Consider the following 20,309-nt stretch of genomic DNA (forward strand, 5'->3'; position numbering starts at 1 on the left):
TGACTGTTAATGCTAATCCTTTAATAATACTGAAAACCTAAAACAAAACAGAGTCTTGCACTAAGGTGGCTCTGCGTGCAAAGTAACGGCTGAAATTGCATTTTATTGTTGTTAATGGAAGCTGGGAACTTAGTAGGTTGAGAACAGGAGTTAAGTACAGATTTACAAATGAACATGAGTGCCTGAAGAGTCAGAGCTAGTCAGACAAGTGTTGCCAGTTAAATAACCAAGGTTTTCCTCGCTGTTTCTCTCTTCCCTCTGAAACAGCAGGAGTTTGTTTGCAGTGAATTGCTTAACTCAGTTGCTGCCACTCTAAACAAAGAAGGGGGCTGCGAAGGGAACCCGGCTGAAATTATAGGTATAGGATATAACTGCTAAAGAAAAAATGGCTGTTAGCAGACTATAATGGTATGTAAGCATGGCTGGATTGTTGGATGGAGCCAACAGGCAGGAAGTGAGGGAAAGGAGGTATTACCTCTCCCATTTTTCAGGTGAGGAACTGAGGAATGGGGTAACTTGGGCAGGTCCCTGGGGGAATCTTTGGGAACTGGTTACCAGTCTGAGAGAAGTAAGGTTGTTGGTCTGGGTGCAATAATTAGAGAAGTGACCTTGTACTGACATCTCTGATGAAGAGTCAATCTTATTTTTCAGTAAAAGTTCAATTATGTTGCCTTCATTTATCAAGTTTCCTTACCTTGAGGCATCCTAGATGTTTTGATTACACCTTTTTGTTGAGACTGTTACAAACAGTGATTGCAGGAAATACTATGAAATTCACTATAAGTTCTCTACACCTCATTTTTTCATTATTTATTAGCAAACTTTAACAGTTCTGACCTTTCTTCAATCACATATAGACTGCTTCTTCTCTTAATAGTTGAGCTGTTCTTAAAATGAAAATAAAAAAGGGGGAAAGTTCTTTCTTGATCTAGTTGTTATATCCAACTTGAGGCTTGTTTTGACCCTTGTTAAGGACTTAGAATGAGTGGTTTCTATCCCATACCACCAATTAAGCTTTTATATTTGAAACAGCCTGTTTGTGAAATTAAAGCCTGACATTAAATCGGCTTACAATACAGAAACTGCATTTCTATGAATCATCAATAGTACCCTGACAAGTGAGAGAGCAAAAGTCTATTTAAAATTCCTGTTACATAAGGTACAACGTTGCAGCTTTGAAAAATGTCAACCGCATTTCTCCATGTATTTGCTTTAAGTAGTCTTTCTTTTTTTCCCTCTTTGGTGTGGCACGTTAAGTGTCTTTTGTTACATTATCCAGAACACTGATAAGTTCACAGGTGTTGTTTAGGTTCATCACACAGCCTCCCGTTTCATCTGAATATTTTGCAGTCCTGATACTGAATTTTTTGAAAATCAGCAGGTTCCTTTCTTGGTGTTTAAGTTTTGCCCTTCAACTTGGTACAGTATTCTTTAACGGTGTGGTTTTGGTTCAGTCTGAGATGTTGGTGTATCATTCCAGCAAGGTTCTTAAACCCATGTTTATATACAAGACACATTTGGTAGTCCTGTAATGGGCTGCATATAGGCCTCGCCGTGGGGCATTATCAACTTGTCCTGTGTCGATGAAGCTGTGGAAATTTCTGCTGAGGCACAGTGAAGAGATACAGTAGAAGTGAGGCTGTATTCTTCAGTCCTTGGTGCTTCAGCCTGTAGCACCGAGCTTTTGCAATTCCCAAACAGGAGCTTTGCATTTTTCAGGATCTGGGCCCTGCTTCTGTCCAAACTTCTGCAGGCACTGTGGTTTGACATTTGTGAAGTCCATGGCTGGATCCTCAATGTGTGCAGATTGGCGTTTTATCCTTGAAGAGCTTGTGACAGTTTAGCTGATAGCAAACATCGCTAATAGTGTTGAATCCAGAAACTAGAATTCCTGATAACTAGAGATGAGGTTGCTGATTTCTGCTACCATCTAGAAAGAGGGAACAACTTTTAGATGTACGCAGTGTAAGGTAAAGTGCCTCTTTGTGGTGGGGAAAATTAAGGGTAAGATAGTGGTCCTGTAAGAAAGACCCTGTGAACAGTCCACTTACGAGGAGAAAAATAAGCCTATGTATTTATGCTTATCATTCACATTTTTAATCAAACTGAGAAAAAGCATGGATTTGGATAGTACATGAGCAATACGCATGACACATACACGCAGGAAGAACTACTGCAGGGGGTATAACTAAGAACATTGTATATGCAAATGCCATTTCATCGTTAAAACTAATTTATGATTATGGTAACCGGCTATATATGGCAAGCAAGCTGTTTAGGAGGCTGTTTAACATATTTTTCTCTTTGGACTATTTCTCTGTAGTTCATATCTGGACAGTGATATGCTTTTTGATTTTTGGAACAGGTGAAGAAGTTACGGACCTGAAGAGACAAGCTGTTGAAGAAATGATGGACAGAATTAAAAAGGGAGTTCATCTGAGACCAGTCAACCAGTCAAGCAGACCTAAAACAAAGGTTTGGAATAAATAGCAGAGCCATAATATTAGCTAAGTACAGTAATTTACACTGAAAATAAATCAGGCTTTCTGTAAAACATTCAAAAGAATACATTTGCCTCACTCACCTCATTTGCTTTGCTTGATTTTGAATAAAATGAATTAGAGCAGCATATATCTGAGGAACAGAAAAAGAAGTGAAGCCAACAGTAAGTAAATAGAAGCCCAGTTTCTTTGACACAGAAAAGAATTGAAAGCAAGCATCTTGTAAACAAACAGCTACTAAGAAACTAAAAGCACAGAGGGAATAACTGAATTGAGTGAAGGGGGTGATCAAGAAGTAGACTGTATTTAGCAGTATTTCTTCCTTTTATGCAACACTTAGCACTAATACATGAATGTGGCTACTATGAAATATTGCGTACCGTCTTCACAAAAGCATAATCTTTCTTTATGTATAGGCTGTGATTCACTGTGTTACGAGCAAAGACTCTTCCCTTCATCTGTATAAGAAAGTAGATTGAACGTTAGCCATGTGCCCATGAGAGAGGAGAGCGGAGGAACATAATACAACTGCACGCCTGTGCAGTAGACCCTTGTGCGACGTCTATTGTCAAGTACAAAGTCTGTCACGGTCCATTTCACGTGTTTTTTAACATGCATGTGTTGTGTTTGTTTACAGCCAGAAACACCAAAGCCCTCTGAAAGTGCAATGAAAGAATTAAAAGGGATCCTGGTAAGAAAACTTGCAGTTTATGTTTCCTTTTTTTAATTCTCATTGAGCTGACGGGGCCTTCTGTGCAAAAGACCTGAGGATTTGAAAGTTCTACATTAGTGTTTTGGTTTGAAGCTGTAGAGCAGTTTTGGAGTGAATCCCCCGATTTCACTTTTGACTTTGGTCCCACTGAAACTTTGGTTTTGGGCTTGCTAACGAATTTATTTTGGAGAAAACTAGCCTGTTAACTCTGCTCTGGATTTGTATGTTCCTGCCACTAGAGGGGATGTTATGGTCTGCACCTGCCATAGACCCTTTGGAAACTTTCCAAGTACTCACACTGGGGATGCTTAGGGAGGGAGAGGCAGCTGAATAAATCTAGTCCAAAGTAAAGCCCCTGAACTGCACGTACAGTAGATGTAGGGTTCTCAGCATCAACTGCTCTGAACTCCTGCTCTCTGCTGAGGCACCAAATTTCTTGTTAGCATAGACATAGCCTAAATGGAGCAAGAGGTCTCTAGTCTGTCTACATTTATATGTAGAGAAAGTTGATTCTGAATAGGTGTGCACATACCTGTTTGTCACTGCATAAAAACATTAGGCTTGTGTTTGGTCCTGCTCAGAGCAATGCGCTATTTGCTGCTGGTCTGTCCTTTACTCGTATATTGTATTGCTTATTTAACCGGTTGTTTCTTTTGCACAAGTGCTAAAATTGTATCAATCAGTCAGAAGGAGCTGCAGTTCTTGCTCCCTGACTTCTGTGACCCTGAAGCTTTTAAACTTGAAGTGCAAATTTGGCACATCAGGTGAAATTTTGCCTTTGTAAGGTGAAATACGGTGAAATTCTGCCCATATCGAAATAAATGCTTCACATCCACTCCACAGAAGGTAAGGCTAATCATTCTAATCATCCATGATAGCGCCTAAACAGCCCTTATAAAAATAACTTCAGTATTGTGTTGGGTGATGCAAGATAGTACAGCAGAGTATAGCCACAGCCTGTGCTGTGATTTAAGATCACGAGTGTGGCACCAATGATGTGTTAAACTTGCTGTTCTCCAGTCACATGAGAACAGGGGAAGAAGGGAAGAAATGATCTAGAGAGCTCCCAGACCTTAATGCTGAGCTCTAATTAGAGGGACACATAATTAACTGTGGAGGTAAATAGAAAAGGAATAAAATGCAACACAGAGATTATGTTTTACACAGAACTCCGTAAGTATATAAATAGTTTGATGTAGTGTGCTGTTTGGACCAGTGAGGGTTGGACTCAATGATCCTGCCGAAGGTCCTTTCGTTTTCTAATAGCTGTTTTATTTCTTTGACACTGTATCACTGACATCAGGGGAGACTTGATTATGTACTTCAGAGGGAGCAGAAAGAAACCTACAGTCACTGTACTTCTGTATCTAGCTTGTTGGTTTTGAGCCCTTCAGGATATTTGTAGTGTAAGACAAACTGCATAAAATACAATTCCAGTCTATTCTTGAGACCAATCATTATGCACAGTCAGACAACAAACATGGGGGTGGGATGTGATGGAGTAAACATTTGTTGTTATTATGCTAATTATGCATTTCATGTAGACCTCCATATAATTGTTACAAACAAAACACATTTATGTTCTGTAAATTGCAGAGTTTGAGTGACTCCATTGCTCAAGTTGCTTTTGTATGTTTATGTTTGTACAGATCTGGAGCATACTACTCATTAATAATATACCTGCTCAGTTAAATTTCAGATAGTTGCCAAAGAAAATATTTTAACTTTTGGGGGTGTGTGTGAAGAATTAGAGTTACTTTGCTGGGATCCTGAAAGTAGCACAGCTTTTGCAACTTGTGATGCCATTTTCTTTTGGCATTTGCTATTTCTGATCAGAAGATACATGCTTATCAACAAAAGATGTTAAGAATATGTCATTTATGCTCTGGAAAAATGCTCCTGGGGGTTCCTAAAGATGGCAAGACTCAGAGGGAGAATGAAATAGTACATGGGTCCCAAATTTTAAGTTGCATCATAAACATTTTTGGGAAATTGTACAATCAAGTGGGTGGTGATCCAGTAACTGACTCTTCTCAGTTGGGAAATGCATGCAGTATGCACTATGTATATGTTAAAATTCCTGTGGAAAACTTTGGGAGGTTTCAGGCTTTGATTAAAGCCTTTCCCCCCCCCCACCCCCACCCCGCCACCTTAAGAAAAGTGCTGCTGGACTCGCAGCTTTGCTGATACCAAATAATAACCTTGGCAGAAGGAAGTAATCGCATGCATTCTATTGTGTATGTATAAACAAACTGTTTCAACTTGAGATCTAACTCTGTGTGTAAGAGAAACCATGAAGCATGTGGACATAGGGTCAGGTTTATGGCAGATCAACTACATTATAGGATATAATAACATGCTGCAGTTGCAGCTAGTACTTACTGACTTCTGCAGATATGTGTCCACACCAGGATGCAGCAACACAGTACCACACTAAAATATAAAATACGCTGGAGCAGTAAAATATGGATCTTTGGCTTTTTGCTAACAGAGGTTAATCAGGGGCATGGTATTGCACTAACAGTTTTCATAGAATCACAGAATAGTTTGGGTTGGAAGGGACCTTTAAACGTCACCTAGTCCAACCCCCCTGCAATGAGCAGGGACATCTTCAACTTGATCAGATCACTCAGAGCCCCGTGCAGCCTGACCTTGAAGGTTTCCAGGGATGGGGCATCTACCACCTCTCTGGGCAGCCTGTGCCAGTGTCTCACTGCCCTCATCATAGAAAATGTCTTCCTTACATCTACTCTAAATCTACCCTCCTTTAGCTTAAAGCCATTACCCCTTGTTCTATCATTATAAGCCCTGCTAAAGAGTTTGTTCCTGTCTTTCTTATAAACCCCCTTTAAGTACTGAAAGGCTGCAATAAGGTCTCCCCAGAGCTTTCTTCTCCACGCTAAACAACCCCAACTCTCTCAGCCTTTCTTCATAGGAGAGGTGTTCCATACCTCTGATCATTTTTGTGGCCCTCTTCTAGACAGGACCCTCACTCCAAGAGGTCCATGTCTTTCCTGTGCTGAGGGCCCCAGAGCTGGATGCAGGGCTCCAGGTAAGGTCTCTCCAGAGGGGCAGAATCCCCTCCCTCGAACTGCTGGCCACACTGCTTTTGATGCAGCCCAGGATACAGTTGGCTTTCTGGGCTGTGAGCGCCATTGCCAGCTCATGTCCAGCTTTTCATCCACCAGTACCCCCAAGTCCTTCTCCGCAGGGCTGCTCTCAATCCCCTCATCCCCCAGCCTGTATTGATACCGGGGGTTGCCCCGTCCCAGGTGCAGGACTTTGCACTTGGCCTTGTTGAACCTCATGAGGTTCACACAGGCCCACCTCTCCAGCTTGTCCAGGTCCCTTTGGATGACATCTCGTCCTTCTGGCATGTCAACCATACCACTCAGCTCGGTGCTGTCTGCAAACTTGCTGAGGGTGCACTCAATCCCATTGTCCATGTCATTGATGAAGATACTGAACAGCACTGGTCCCAGTACAGACCCCTGAGGGACACCACTTATCACCGATCTCCATCTGGACATTGAGCCATTGACCACTACCCTCTGGATGTGACCATCCAACCAATTCCTCCTCCACGAACAGCCCACCCATCAAATCTGTAACTCTCCAATTTAGAGAGAAGGATGTTATGGGGGACCGTGTCAAGACCTCACAGAAGTCCCAATAGATGACAGCTGTAGCTCTTCCCTTGTCCACTGATGTAGTCGCTCCATCACAGAAGGCCACCAGTTTGGTCAGGCAGGACTTGCCCTTGGTGAAGCCATGCTGGCTGTCTCGAATCACCTCCCTGGCCTCCATGTGCCTTAGCATAGCTTCTAGGAGGATCTCTTCCATGATCTTCCCAGGCACGGAGGTGAGGCTGACAGGTCGGTAGTTGCCAGCATCCTCCTTTCTACCCTTTTTAAAACCGGGTGCAATGTTTCCCTTTTTCCAGTCACCAGGGACTTCACCTGACTGCCATGGCTTTTCAAATATCATGGAGAGTGGCTTGGCAACTGCATCAGCCGATTCCCTCAGGACTCTGGGGTGCATCTCATCAGCTCCCATAGACTTTTGTATGTTCAGGTGCCTCAGGTGGTCATGAACCTGATCTTCTCTGTCAGTGGGAGGGACTTTGCTCCCCCAGTCCCCATGTTGCAGCCCATGCACTCAAGAGGTGTGGGAAGAGAGCTTGCCAGTGAAGACTGAGGCAAAGAAGTTGTTGAGTCTTTCCTCATCTGCTGTTACCAGTTTGCCAGTCTTGCTCATCGGGAGGGTACGCTTTCTTTGGCCTTCCTTTTCTGGCTGACATGCCTGTAGAGCCCTCCTTACTATTCTTTGTGTCCCTTGCCACGTTCAGCTCCAGCTGCGCCTCAGCCTTCCTGACCCCATCCCTACAAAACCAGGCAGCATCCCTGTACTCTTCCCAGGACACCTGTCCCTGCTTCCACTGCCTGTGCAGTTCCTTCTTGCCCTTTAGTTTGACCAGCAGGTCTTGACTCACCCATGCCAGTCTCTTGCCTGCCTTTCCTGATTTCTTACACCTGGGTATCGAGACCTCTTGCGCTCTGTGGAAAGCATCCTTAAGGATCTGCCAGCTCTGTTCTGTTGTCCCTGAGGGCAGTTTCCCAGGGGGTCCTATTGACTAACTCCTTGAAGAACTGGAAGTTTGCTTTCCTAAAATTCAGGGTCCTGACTTTCCTCTTTGCCTGACCCATATCCCTCAGGACTGTGAACTCCACCAGTGCATGATCACTGCAGCCCAGGCTGCCTCCAATCTTGATGTCACCGATTAGGTCACTTGTGTTGGTGACCAACAGGTCCGGTATCGCATCCTCTCTGGTAGGGCTGTCTGTGTCCTGGCTTAAGAAGTTATCCTCAGTGCACTCCAGGAGTCTCCTGGATTGCCTGTAGCTCACCATGCTCCTTTTGCAGTGGATATTGGGGTGCTTGAAGTCCCCCAGCAGGACAAGAGCCTGTGAGCATGATGTCTCTTGGAGCTGGAGTAAGAAGGCTTCATCAGCAGGCTCCCCTTGATCGGGCAGCCTGCACTAGACACCAGCCACAAGGTTCCCTTTGCTGCCTCGGTCTCTGATTCTTACCCATAAGCTTTCAACCTGCTCGTGGCTATTCTTCAGAGACAGCTCTTCACACTGTCCGTTCCTCAAGATGGATGAGATTTTTAAGATCCTTTAAACCCTCTAATGTGTGGGTAAGTATGGTTAATCCCTACATTAGGAAATCCAAGTAAAGGGAGAAGTGGTGAGCCAAGCCCCGCATGCTCTCTGTTGCACTAAAGGGAGAGCTTCGCACGCTGGTCTAGAACTGCAGTTGCTTTTCTGCAGTTTAAAAGGTTCTCACGTTGGGCATATGGGATGTTTGGCAAGGCATAATATGTCCTCAGAATGCTTTTCATGCCTATTTCTTGCCGTAGGAAACATTGAACAAATCCACTAGTTCCCGAAGCTTGAAGTCCCTTGAAACAGACAGCAGTGAAACAGAGCTGGAGCGAGTTCTGCGACGCCGGAAAGTGACCACTGACCAGGACAGTGGCAGTAAGTGCCTGGACTCCTCCGCAGTCCTCTTCCTCTCCCTGCATTAAGTGACTCTCAAAGCCTTACTCTCCCTTCCAGACCATTGCCATTTCAGCCCTTACGGAGAACTCTGCTTACTTCTACAGTGGCTCACTTCCCCGTTGCACCTGTCGCTTTTCATCCCCATTTTCCCCTAGAGATGCCTCTGTCAGGGTTTTCTGCGCACACAGCCATATGTACACAGGTTCCTCTGTCCTGCCTGGAGCTCAGACATTGTTATTGGGGTTAATAGCCTGAGCCTACTGTGACAATACTCTTGAAAGTAATGGTAACCAGAGAAATGAGCGTTTAGGACTAACGTTTTGAATTAACCTCTTCTGCAGAGCAAGGGTCTGCAGTTTTTAAGCTATGCCTTACTGTCATCATCTGTAAGAAACTGTTGGTGTTCTTCCTGGTTAGAAACACAGTCTGTGCAAGTGTCAGTCCATGCCATAGTCAATGCTGATGTGGCTGGTTCTAGCGTCACTGTATGGTTTTAGCTTGGACTTTGTAGGTAGACAGTTCACTGACTACTCATTAGATGAGAACAGGCTTTTTTGTCATTGGGCTGGCTCTCACTCCAGCTGTGCTTCAGGCTGGGAGAGCACTGGCAAGCTGTGACTGGGTAGTGCTGCGTGCGCAGAAGGCAAGGGGATTGAGTGCACAACTGAGTCAACAGAGCAAGCCCTGCTTGTGGTACAAGAAAGGGTGAATCTTGGCAGGGAGCTGCAAATACGGTATTTTTATACTCTCCATGCACTGGATTCCGTTCGTTAAAATTCCATTTTGATTTCTGCAATTAGCTTGAATTTTGCTGTGCTTATGTGTTGTTTCTAGACCAGTCCATCCGGATAACAGAAGCATTAAACTTTCTTTGGGTTTTAGGTCCCACTGGAATCTTGGCCACATCAGAGTCAAAATCTCTGCCTGTGCTAGGTCTGGGAGCCAGTGCCGCACAAACAGCGTTGAACAAGAAAGATCTGGAGACAGAATTCAGTTCCAAAGTACCTGACTCAGGTCCTGTCTCTAACGAGCTTCAGGCTGTCATGGGCTCCAAGCCTACATTACAGTAAGTACAATATGGATTTCTAGATATATTTTAGTATCAGATCTGTTTAGCTGGTGTATTTTGAAAGTGATTTAATATCAATTTTGGTTAACAGGATAAATGTACAGTCTGCAGCTGTTTACCACTGACTCTTCAAATAATTTGCAGTCTCACATGGAGGTAGAAATCAAATTCTCTGTACTAAAGTTCTTCTTCTGTAAAATCTATGAACATTCTTAAAAAAAAAAATTCATTTTCTCTGCCAAAAATAGAACTTAAGAGTTTTCAAGGAATAGCAAGGTTGAGGTTTTTTTCCATATCCTGAAGAGCGATGATAGTTATATAGTCAACTCTTGATTTTAAAAAAAAAAGGCATTTCTAGCACAATATTTTAAGAAATGGAATCATGTGAGTCATATTGGTCTGTATGCAGGTGTGCAGGGCAGTTTCTGTTGGACCAAAACAAGTCCTGAATATTACTTTTCAGTGTTCGTGGATAAAAATTCTGAATTACCTTCAAATCTCAAGGTTAAGATTCTTAAAAAAAAAAAAAAAAAATAGTTAGTGCTGCATTCGCACAGATGGGCAGAAGAGTCTTTCATCACAACAGATTGAAGACCCAAGGTGTCAGTTAAGCATCAAAGAGTTAAACCTGCTTCAGAAATACTTATTTCAGACAGATCCCATGGAGGATTGGTTTGTTTTACAACAATACCAAGCTCCTTTTGAAATTAGGCTATGCACTTGCTTCAGTTCCCTTGCCAGGTTGTTTGTCAGTTTGTCACTTCAAGAAAAGGAAACAGATGAGACAAATCAGATCGGCAGAATATTGTAATCATGGCCAATTAAACCTCTGATTTACTGCTCTATCAGTTAAAAAATACCACCAGTACCAATTGAAGCAAGTCTCCATTGCTTGGTTCAAAGGAGTAAGTCATGACAAATGAGCTGGAAATTCAGTTTGCATCTATTTTTATGAACTGATATTTACTTCACTCTCCTGCAGGTACTTTTATCATTTATCTTTGAATGGATAAAGAGCCCGTTTTCCTTTTGTGCTCTACAGTTTTATTTAATTCGCACCGAGTTTTAAAAGCAGAATGCCTTTTCCAATCGTGTGTATTTCCCCTTTTATTTCATTTAAGTATCCTTAGAAGAAAGATAATCTTCATTTTAATTCAATTAGAAAGATGAAGATTTGTTCAACAGTTAATTTGACATGAATAACGCCATTGCGTTTTCTTGAACTGCCACCCTGACAGAAAGGTGAGGTTGTTCCTGAAAAATGCTGTTTGTAGTTTGTGGATTTCTACAATTTTGAACAGATAACCTTAATCAGAAAATACAGCAACTCCTGCCACCTTTTGTCTACCTTTATTCCACCAAACTAAGTGGAAATTGCATTTACAAGAAAGGAAATGAAATAATTGCAGGCCCCAAGGTCTCACAGAATGCCTGGTGAATTGACAGTGAAAAGGATCTTGTGTTGACAGTCACAGTTGTTATGTGTTATAAAAGCATATGTGAAGCTCAATTTATTTCTCAGCTTGCCTATTCAGTGACATCCTAAAAGACACATTTCACTTCAATTTATCTGTTTAAAGCATTAAAACAAATGTGGTGGGCCAGATTCCTTAGTGCTGCAGGGCTTCTTTGCACCAAGTCACTGGTGTAAACCTGCTTAATTGGAAAGGCTCATCGTTGAGGATGGTTTTCCAGCGAGAGAGAAGGTGCTGGGGCCCTCATACTCTCCTGCTGCTGGGCTGGCAGGGAGGAGCAGAAATAATCTGGATGCTTCACACCATGCTGAAGTGCAATTACTTTTCTTTTTCCTCCTGGGTACCGTTTGCAGCAAAGGTTGGTAGAAGCAGCCTCCCGACTCCAAGGTGTGTAAGCGCTGTTTTGAAACAGGGCTGATGTGAAGCAGACATCAGAAGGAAGTTCATTTGTCTGACAGATCTGACAACTTGGCTCTGTAATTAGGCAGTTTTCTGGGCTTCCTTGGGTACATCTATACTAGTGGTTTAGTTTGGATCAGCGGAGCGCTTCTGAAGCAAATCTCCCTGTTGTCCCCACTTGCTATGCTTCAGTTTGTATTCTTGAGTGGTCTTCGTGCTTAGACTGGATCCCTGGATTCATTGGATGGGTGAAACTAAACCAGAAGACGTGATCCAGCCTTTAATGGCTGGCCCGGGGGCCACACGAGAGCTAGTTCAGCGAATAACCCCCCTGAAACGTGTGTTACGAGAGCATCGGTCTGAAGCACAGGCTCTTTCCCCTTACAGGTCTGCTCCTGTTGCACCCCACTATTTCCTAAAGTAGACCTTGTTAACTAAACAAACAGTACAATGACAAAGGCATACAAAAGATTTATCGTGGCTCTTCTCCTTACCTCCTTATACCTGAGGTAAAAGGATGCAGCTGTCTCAGCATTTGCAACTCCTTGCAATCTGACAAAGGTGTGACCTGCTCCGGCTGTTTGCAGCAGCCAAGCAAACCTTTTGCAGCACAGTAGAGGGCTGCATGTCTCATCGTTACCTGGTGTCTCTTGCAGCGCAGTGTTTATTCTTTTTTCTTCACCTAGATTTGAATGTACAGCTTCCTATAGAAAACCTTAGGAGTAGTTGTGCACGCGGTGCTTCTCTTTGCTGCACCATCCATTTGCTAAGGTTTGTAATCTGAAGAAGGAGGTAATACTTACAGGCGTTTAAATGCGAACAGCCCTATTCATCGTTCTTTATTCACGTTGAGTAACAGTTGAGCACACCTGTTCTCAGGGAGGAAGAAGGTCACGCCTTTGAAAAAGACCCAGGCTTGAAAATGTATCTGTGAACAATACGTAGCAGAAGTCAGCTCATTGAGTAAAATCCTGGCTCCTCCCCGCCCCCAAGTCAGTGAGGATCTAACCTAAATACTAACAGCGTAAGGAATTTCAGTCTTTGGTGCAAGTAGGACTCACAATATGGTTATTCCTGTGGTTAAGTGTTTCCAAAGCGCTGGCCTCCAGCTGAATCGGCTGGGCCACTCGTGTGAGTTGCCAAAGGAGGGATTGTGGAAAGGGGCCGTAACCTCAGCACATACAGGTTGATTCTGAAATTTCCCTGTAGTCAAACGAAGTGATGATAGCTCAGGGAAATTAATTCAGAAGAAAAATGTGGGTTTCGAACCACTAGGTGAGGCGTTACTTCAGTGCAGAAGATTGTTAGAAGGGTCTGAAGCCGTTAAGCAGATGATTTGGAATGTGCAAACTTTTGCTGCGGTGGTGCTGAGGGGGAAGACATCAATAATGTGTGTCCTATTGAGAACTGAGGCCTTACCTCAGTATTCAGGTAACTTCCTCTGCAAATCTCTTCCCGAATGTTTAACCCAGCGTGAGTGTAATTCTGTGACAATTGCTTAGAAGAGAATAGGTGACAATTTAGTTCCTCTGGGAGCCCGGAGAGTTCCTGTGACTCCCTGCAGTGTGCAGCACAGAAGGGAAAGGTGTGTCTGGCTCTGCCCCTGGGTTTTGGGGGATTTTTTTTTTTTTTTTCCTAGCACTTGGTAAACATTTTGTTTCTGGGCAGCAGAGGTCTCTGCTAACAGAGTGAACCACAGAGAGGGTTAGTCTTAATCTGATGATTTTATACAATTAAAGGATTTGTCCTCCTTCTCCTGGCTGTAATCTTAGTACCCTTGAATCATCTACCAGCTCTGCGGGAAGCAGCTCAGCCTCAGCTAGACAGAACTGCAAAGGTTTTCCAGTGCAGCTTGAACATGGGCAATTTAGTTTGAACAACAAATGAAGAAAACAATGGGATGTTCTGGAAGTTTGAGGTCTCCTCCATTTTAACTGTTTGAAAAGCTACTGTCACAGTAGCTTAGTGTAGTAGTAGCTCTTGGACTGTACTTTTTGCGTGCAGTGCAGGTAGAAGCTCGCCAAGAGTCTTCATGTAAATGAATTTGCCAATCGTTTTGAGCATTTTCAAAAGAGCACCTAAAAATGGGAACAATTTCCTATGGCTTGATCCAGCATACTGAAGATTGTCTGCAGTTCCCTTCTGCTTGCTGCTATGTTGAGCAGCTCTCTGCTCAGCTGGATTTAGCAGGGGCGTTCCTGAAATGGAGGTGGTTTCTTGCACTTCCTTTGCAGCTGGCTAGTACCGGTACTGTCAGAGGAGGGAACCAAGAGACTAAATCACTGGTGTCACCGTTTGTATTCCCTGTAATTTCCTTCTGACAAATACTGTAGTGTGATGGAATTTTTTGTTCGTTGAAGACTTTCAAGACTTGGAATCGGTGTATTTTTTACTATTGTTCAGTATTAGCCTTTGGTCCTGTCTGTCGAATTCCCCTGCCTTCTTAAAAATACTTGAAATATTTAATGAACACATCTATGGCTTTTATTCTCAGTAAAAGTTTTTGACTGAGGATAAAATTGACTCGCCTCTTGTGGTCTGGCACGCAAGAGACGGGCCACGGTGGCACTCTGCCAAGCTAAGACCTGCTCCCCTGTACAGCCTGACACCGTGGGCTGGTTAGCGCGGGTCAGAGGCAGGACGCCGAGCTGCTGTTACTTGGCAAACCCTCCAAGTAGGGTAGTTTGGAAAGGAGGTGGTGGTTGGACCATGAACTTTGTTGCACAAGTGATGTTTGTCCTCAGTTATGGGGATCTTGTAGGAAAATGGGAATGCTGGGGTCAGGGTGGGCGGTAGTTAGGCAAATAGCAAGCTGTCATTGACATGCAGGCATGGGTTTTAAGTGTTATAAAGAAGCAACTGGTGGTGACCAACTGTCAAATTAGCTTAATGCTTCAAATCTCATCTTTTGGGGAGTAAGGAATAGCACCTGTGGAGTGTTATTTTGGTTTTCAAAGCAATTTTGCTTTGAAGAGAGATGACAGCTAGTTCAGCGTCCTAGATTAAGGGAGCTCGCTGAAAGACAAAGTGTACTGATTTGATGCCACATTACGTGTTGGCTTTTGCAGCAGAAATGACTTCACTCGTACCAGCTCAGATTCCGGGCAGAGTCTCTACATGGAGTCTATCATGCTTATACTGTGTACTTACAAACCCAGTCTTGGCTGGAATAGATTTTTGCCAATATTTTCTAAATATGCTGTAAAAACCATGGATTTTCCTACAGTGTTTTCCTTGATTGGTTTCCTTTAGGCTTCTGCTTTTACGTAGTGTTAGGAAACGGAATGGGACTTCATCCAATAAAATTTTCCATGATATTTACATAAAATTCTGGTTTCTAATGGAAACCTATTACAATGATTTCATGAATCGAGCACTGAGCAAGGTTAAATAATACCAAGGTTATAATATTAACCAGAGGAAACAAAGAGAATCCGAGTCTCAGTTGACAATCCGATCCTTAGTTTGTCCTTTTGTACTCCTACTGTAAATTATTGACAAAGGGCACGGCGGTACTAGTTCACAGACGGCCCGTCAGGCGTAACCCTTTATTTTTACATCTTCGGTAGCTTCTGTAACTATATAAATGGAATATATTGCTTTTCATACTCTTGTATCACAAGCAGTCCTTCTCAGTACTGCATGGGACTTTGCGTATTCCATACGATTAATCTTAAATGCATTTGGCATCTAAATCTGGGTTTCTCAGTGTGCATTTTATGTGTTTAGTCATAAAAATATGTGCAGACTTACGAACAATTATGTATGAATGAGTACAATAGAACTAGGTTCTCAATCTCTGGCTTAAATATATAGTTGGACAAATAACAGGAATACTGATAGCAACATTAACAGTCTTAATGAGGGAAGAGCTTTGCATAGAGCTAAATGCAAATACCTTGGCTGGACAAATTTGTAATTGTTCAAAACTGTGGCTAACTCTATGTGTACTAATTGCTTTTCCCAGCTTTATATGTAGCAGCAAAACCTGTTTTTTGAAAGGGAGGACCAAAATTACTTTCATTCTTGCACTGAAACTTTATTATGCCTGCATTCTGCTCCTGACAAACTATTGAAAATGAGCTATGAATACCTGATAAATAGGGTTAATAATTTTTAACAATACCTCGGCTGTAACAGCAGCACTGTCAGGCTGGTGCTGCAACAGCGTAAAGGATTTGAAGGAGGGAATGCTAGTACAACGAAGTCTGAATAGTAATTCTTATTTTTATGCTTGAAACGCTGATTTAATCACAGGTTTTCTCCATTAAACTACTTTATATCGACATCTTTCATTTTTCTGTCCTTTGAAGGTGGTAAATATGATTGCCGTTTTATCCATTTTTGTTATAAATGAAACAGACTTCAGAGCGTTTGGCTGTGCATCAGTTGTTGGAATGCTGCCATACACTAATGCAGACTCCCCACTGTGAGCCCAGTGAAGAATTATACTTTGATTCACCAGATTGTATTAAATAGTCCAGCTGTTGGGATTTGAAAGATAGTTACCTCCAAAGTGAAATAAAAATGAACTTGGCATTTATGGCTTTGACCATTTTTATAGTGTTGGGCAATCAGCTTTTCAGAGGTAGCACTTTTTAAAATAACCCTCTTCTGGTTACGCCGCTTTAAAAAGTTTAATTTGCTGTAACATTCAAAATACCCCACCTTGTATTTTCTGGAATGATTGGCAACTTCTGCATAAAATAAGCATTATTTTCCTTATGAAATCACTAGCTTCCGATGATAATCAAATGAGTCTGAAACTGTATCAATTAGCACCAATTTCTGCATTAATTAACTTATACCGAAGTTCTAATGTTAGAGACAATTCTCATAATTAAAGCTTGAACATGGAATTTCATTCGCTATATCCAGTGCTTCCGCAGCAAGCCGAGTAAATTCTTTCTGAAATGGAAAGTGCAACAACTGTTGTTTCTGTGGTTATTTATTTGTTTTTAACCTGTACATTTACTCTCTCCCCCTCAGGTGGGAGCCAGCACATTCTCTGCCCCGCGCTCTAATTGTTGAGTGGGGTGACCTCTTTTTTCTTTGTCACTTTCTCTAGGACAAAGACTGTCACAATAAAGGGCAGTTCATAGCAGATGGATCCACTAGCTGAATTTCTTTCTCTGGCCTCCAGTTGAATCTACTTTTTCCTTTCAAGGGTGTTGTCTTAGCAGTACGGAAGGCTGTTCCTTATGAGTAAGCACGAAAAATTAAAAAAAAAGAGAAGAGAAAAAACAAAAAGGCTCTGGACTAGCAAATGCGGTTGCATTCAGCAGCTCCGCGGTTAGGCTTCCCAGGGGAGTGGGGCCACACACCCACTGGGGCGTGTAGGGCCTTCCTGCACCAAGGATTTTTGCATCTCTCGGGCTTGGTGGTCGTAGCGGCGTCGGTGCGGACACCTCTGCGGCGTTCACACCGCTGCGTAAGGCCCTGCCTAAAGACGGCCGAGCACCCACGTGCGAGTGCCCTCACTAAGCGCGCCTGGGAGGCTCAGGAGGGCCGGCTGGGGAGGTCCAAGCGCATGCTGCGAGCTGCCCGTCTGCCACACAGCAGCCTTAGGACGGCGCGGGAAACGCCCCGATCTGCCACTTGTTCGGGTTGTGCTTTCCCGGTGTTTGCCTCGTTCTCTGCTGGCGCATTCTCGCTGATCTAAGGATTTGCCTGCACGTTTTCAACGCTAGTACAAAGCTTTTGAATATAGACAAGTGCTTTTAGGGTTTATAGCATGATGCCAGCCTCGACAAAATAACCCTGGTGTCTCTGACCTTTCCTTCCTCTCTCCCCGCTCAGAGGGCTTTTTATCTGCAAGAATCCCTGCACTGCAAGCAATCAAGACGTAACCCCATTTCTGCAGCGCAGGCTGCACGTCTACCGCCCTCTGTATTTCAGCAAATCCAGCAGGTCAATGTTCAGGGAGCGTTTGCACTTGCTCGCGGCGAGACCACGAGCAGCCTCTCGGTGGAAAACCTGGTTACGCTGCCTCTGCCTCCCCGTCCCACGGCAGAGTGTAGGACAGGGACAGCCGGCGCAAGCTGCTCTGGGGTGCGGGTGTGGGGAAGGCGGCACGTTCTCCGGTCAGGCTGCAGGGCTGCTAGCCCACAGACTGCGGGAACTGCTGGCATTTTCTCGGGGTGCAACTGCTCTCTTGGACATGGGGGAACCTAAAACCAGCTCCGAGAGGAGCAGAGAGAAGCAAAACTCTTAAGACTTTAAACTGATTCTTTCAATAGTCTGAGGATTTTTTTCAGTGCTTTCTAAGTTTGTTTTTCCTGTTAAATATCTTCCATTGCTAGCTTAACAAATGATTCAGGAGAGGTAACGTGACTGTTGCATTTTGTGAACCACTATCTGTGCGTAACAGCTGTAAATCTAGAAATCTGTTTGCTAGCTTAGTACACCTGTCCTGGTCATATGTGCTACTACTAATTGAAACGCTTTTCTGTGTATTTATATTCTTTCTCCTAAATATGTGAACTGTTATCTGTATTCATATATTTATTCTTGTTCCTTTAGATCAACTAGTCGCACAGAATTTACAAGAAAAGCTTCTAGCAGTGAAAAAGAGACAGAATCCATTGTAGTTTTAGATCCTGTTTCCACCAGCGGCGATCAGATGTCTGAAAACACGCTGAATCAGGACAAAATGAAAGAAGAAAAAAGCAAGCTGCTGCATAAAGAAACTAATGCTGAGAAAATAAAAGAAACAGACAGTTCTAACTGTTAATTGTTGTTCTGACAGGCTGTAAGTTTAGGGAATCGTTATCTGGACATGTAAATTGCTTAGGTGTGTTACTAGACTATGGTCTGAACTCCAAACTGTTTTCAATAATATAGATTGAAATGGTCTTTTGTATGCAGTTTTGTTACATGCATTAAAGTGTTAAATACCTATGTATCACTCAAAATCCCTTTTCCATTTTAATTTGCCAGGTGTGGTTAATATTTTCCTAGATATTGTCAGCTACCTTTTCTTTAAAACTGTTTTTGAAAAGGCTTTTTTAATTACTCTTTTGTTGAGAAGATACCTTGCTACAGGTCCATTCTGAAGCTTGCCAGAAGCCCCTTGCATCCCTCTGGAACTGGACAGGTTTGGGTTAGGCCCTGTGAAGGTGATTACACGCACATCACCTTTAGTATGGGGGGTATTACTAATAATTAAAAGAATCAGGTTTTCGACACATTGCTTTAAAATTATTTTGATATCTACTTAAACCAAGATCTCGTAGGTCTCCTGACTGCTGTCTCCACACACGTTCCTTTGAGGAAATTAAAAGCACAAGCATAACATTTCCGTTTCAGATTCCCCAGTGGACAGCCAGCGCAAAGACTGAAAAGCAGAGGCAGTGCAGCATGTCATTTTGGTACCAAGGCTTTTGGTTAACGACAGCCAAAGTCAGAAGTTTGTGGGTTGGGACTGGTGCTCTCGTTTGGATGAAAAGCTTTGCAAAGGAGGACTTAGGTCCTGGGTTTTGTTTCAGTGTTACACAGCAAAGTCTAGAACTGCTGCAAATGCAGTCTGTATTTGCTGCTGCAAAAAATAAAGTGACATTGGGATTACATTTGGGATTCAGTCATTCTAGGATTGCAGGTTATTTGGAATCAACATTTTGAGAACTCCCAGCTGAAACCTCGCAGCACTAACAAATAAGGCTTCGCTTTGAACCTGGTACGCGCTGGTGGCATTAATTTCTGTATTAGATAACACTTGCGATGTGTGTATTCGATGACACAAATCCCAGTTTCCCTCAGCCCTTATTTCCTATGAAGACAGTGAGATAGGTACATAATTGATTTGCTCCACTGCCAATTCACATTCCATTGTAGTCTCTTTTTGAATTCAACACAGGATCTCATTCTTTTATAGTGAACGAACAAATGTAATCAGGGATTTACCTAGAGATCGGTGTAACTGAAATTGGGTGGTCAAGTACTTGAATGCACTTGGATTATTTTTTATTTAATGATTTGAAACAGTGCTAGTATTGAAGGATGAATGTTCTGAGTTTGTTGGTTTGGCTCTGCATGCAACTGTCTGGTGCTTTTCCTAAAAATAAACTGATAGCAACGAGTGTGGTAGTTTCACATCTTTTTTGGTGTTTTTTGCATGTTTGCTAAGAAAAACTTGGACTCGATCTAGTTACTGAACTACATATATTCCTAAACTTGGGGAAATTTGTCTCTCATTGATAGCTTCGTTTCTGGGGGGCGGTTGGTTCTGGTGGTTAATTTTTTACTTGGGTATCTGTTACACTGAATTTAAAATGCAACGTTTTATATATGTATTTTTCCTCCAATTACTGCTGCTGTATTATACATTCAAATTTCCAAATTATACGAAACCCAGACGTTTTTTAAGAAGCATTTCTTTTACTTAGACTGTTTGTTACCTAGGACATAAATTATTTATTTATCTTTTCACTGTTGCTTATTAAAAAGACTCCTGACAAGTTTCCCAGACCTTGTGAAATTGACTGGTTATTCCCTGCCTCCAACTGAAGCAAGCTTCCTAGTGATGCCAATTACAGCTTTGTGCCCTACATTTGGGGTTTGCGCTGATGCACTTGTATTGATAGCTAGCTA

At 42.8% G+C, this 20,309-nt stretch overlaps 1 protein-coding gene across 1 annotated transcript in view; it reads left to right on the forward strand.

The window, feature by feature from the left end:
- SHTN1 (shootin 1) overlaps positions 1-18,453 on the forward strand; it is a 58,646-nt gene extending 40,193 nt beyond the window's left edge. The window contains exons 12-16 of the mRNA XM_075717740.1: positions 2,366-2,475; positions 3,139-3,192; positions 8,636-8,756; positions 9,660-9,843; positions 18,243-18,453. Of these exons, the coding sequence (XP_075573855.1) occupies positions 2,366-2,475; positions 3,139-3,192; positions 8,636-8,756; positions 9,660-9,843; positions 18,243-18,453 (680 nt within the window). The remainder of the gene's footprint in view (positions 1-2,365; positions 2,476-3,138; positions 3,193-8,635; positions 8,757-9,659; positions 9,844-18,242) is intronic.
- The last annotated feature ends 1,856 nt before the right edge of the window (positions 18,454-20,309 follow it).

Source organism: Pelecanus crispus, chromosome 10 (assembly GCF_030463565.1).
Source record: "Pelecanus crispus isolate bPelCri1 chromosome 10, bPelCri1.pri, whole genome shotgun sequence".
In the NCBI taxonomy this organism is placed as follows: domain Eukaryota; kingdom Metazoa; phylum Chordata; class Aves; order Pelecaniformes; family Pelecanidae; genus Pelecanus; species Pelecanus crispus.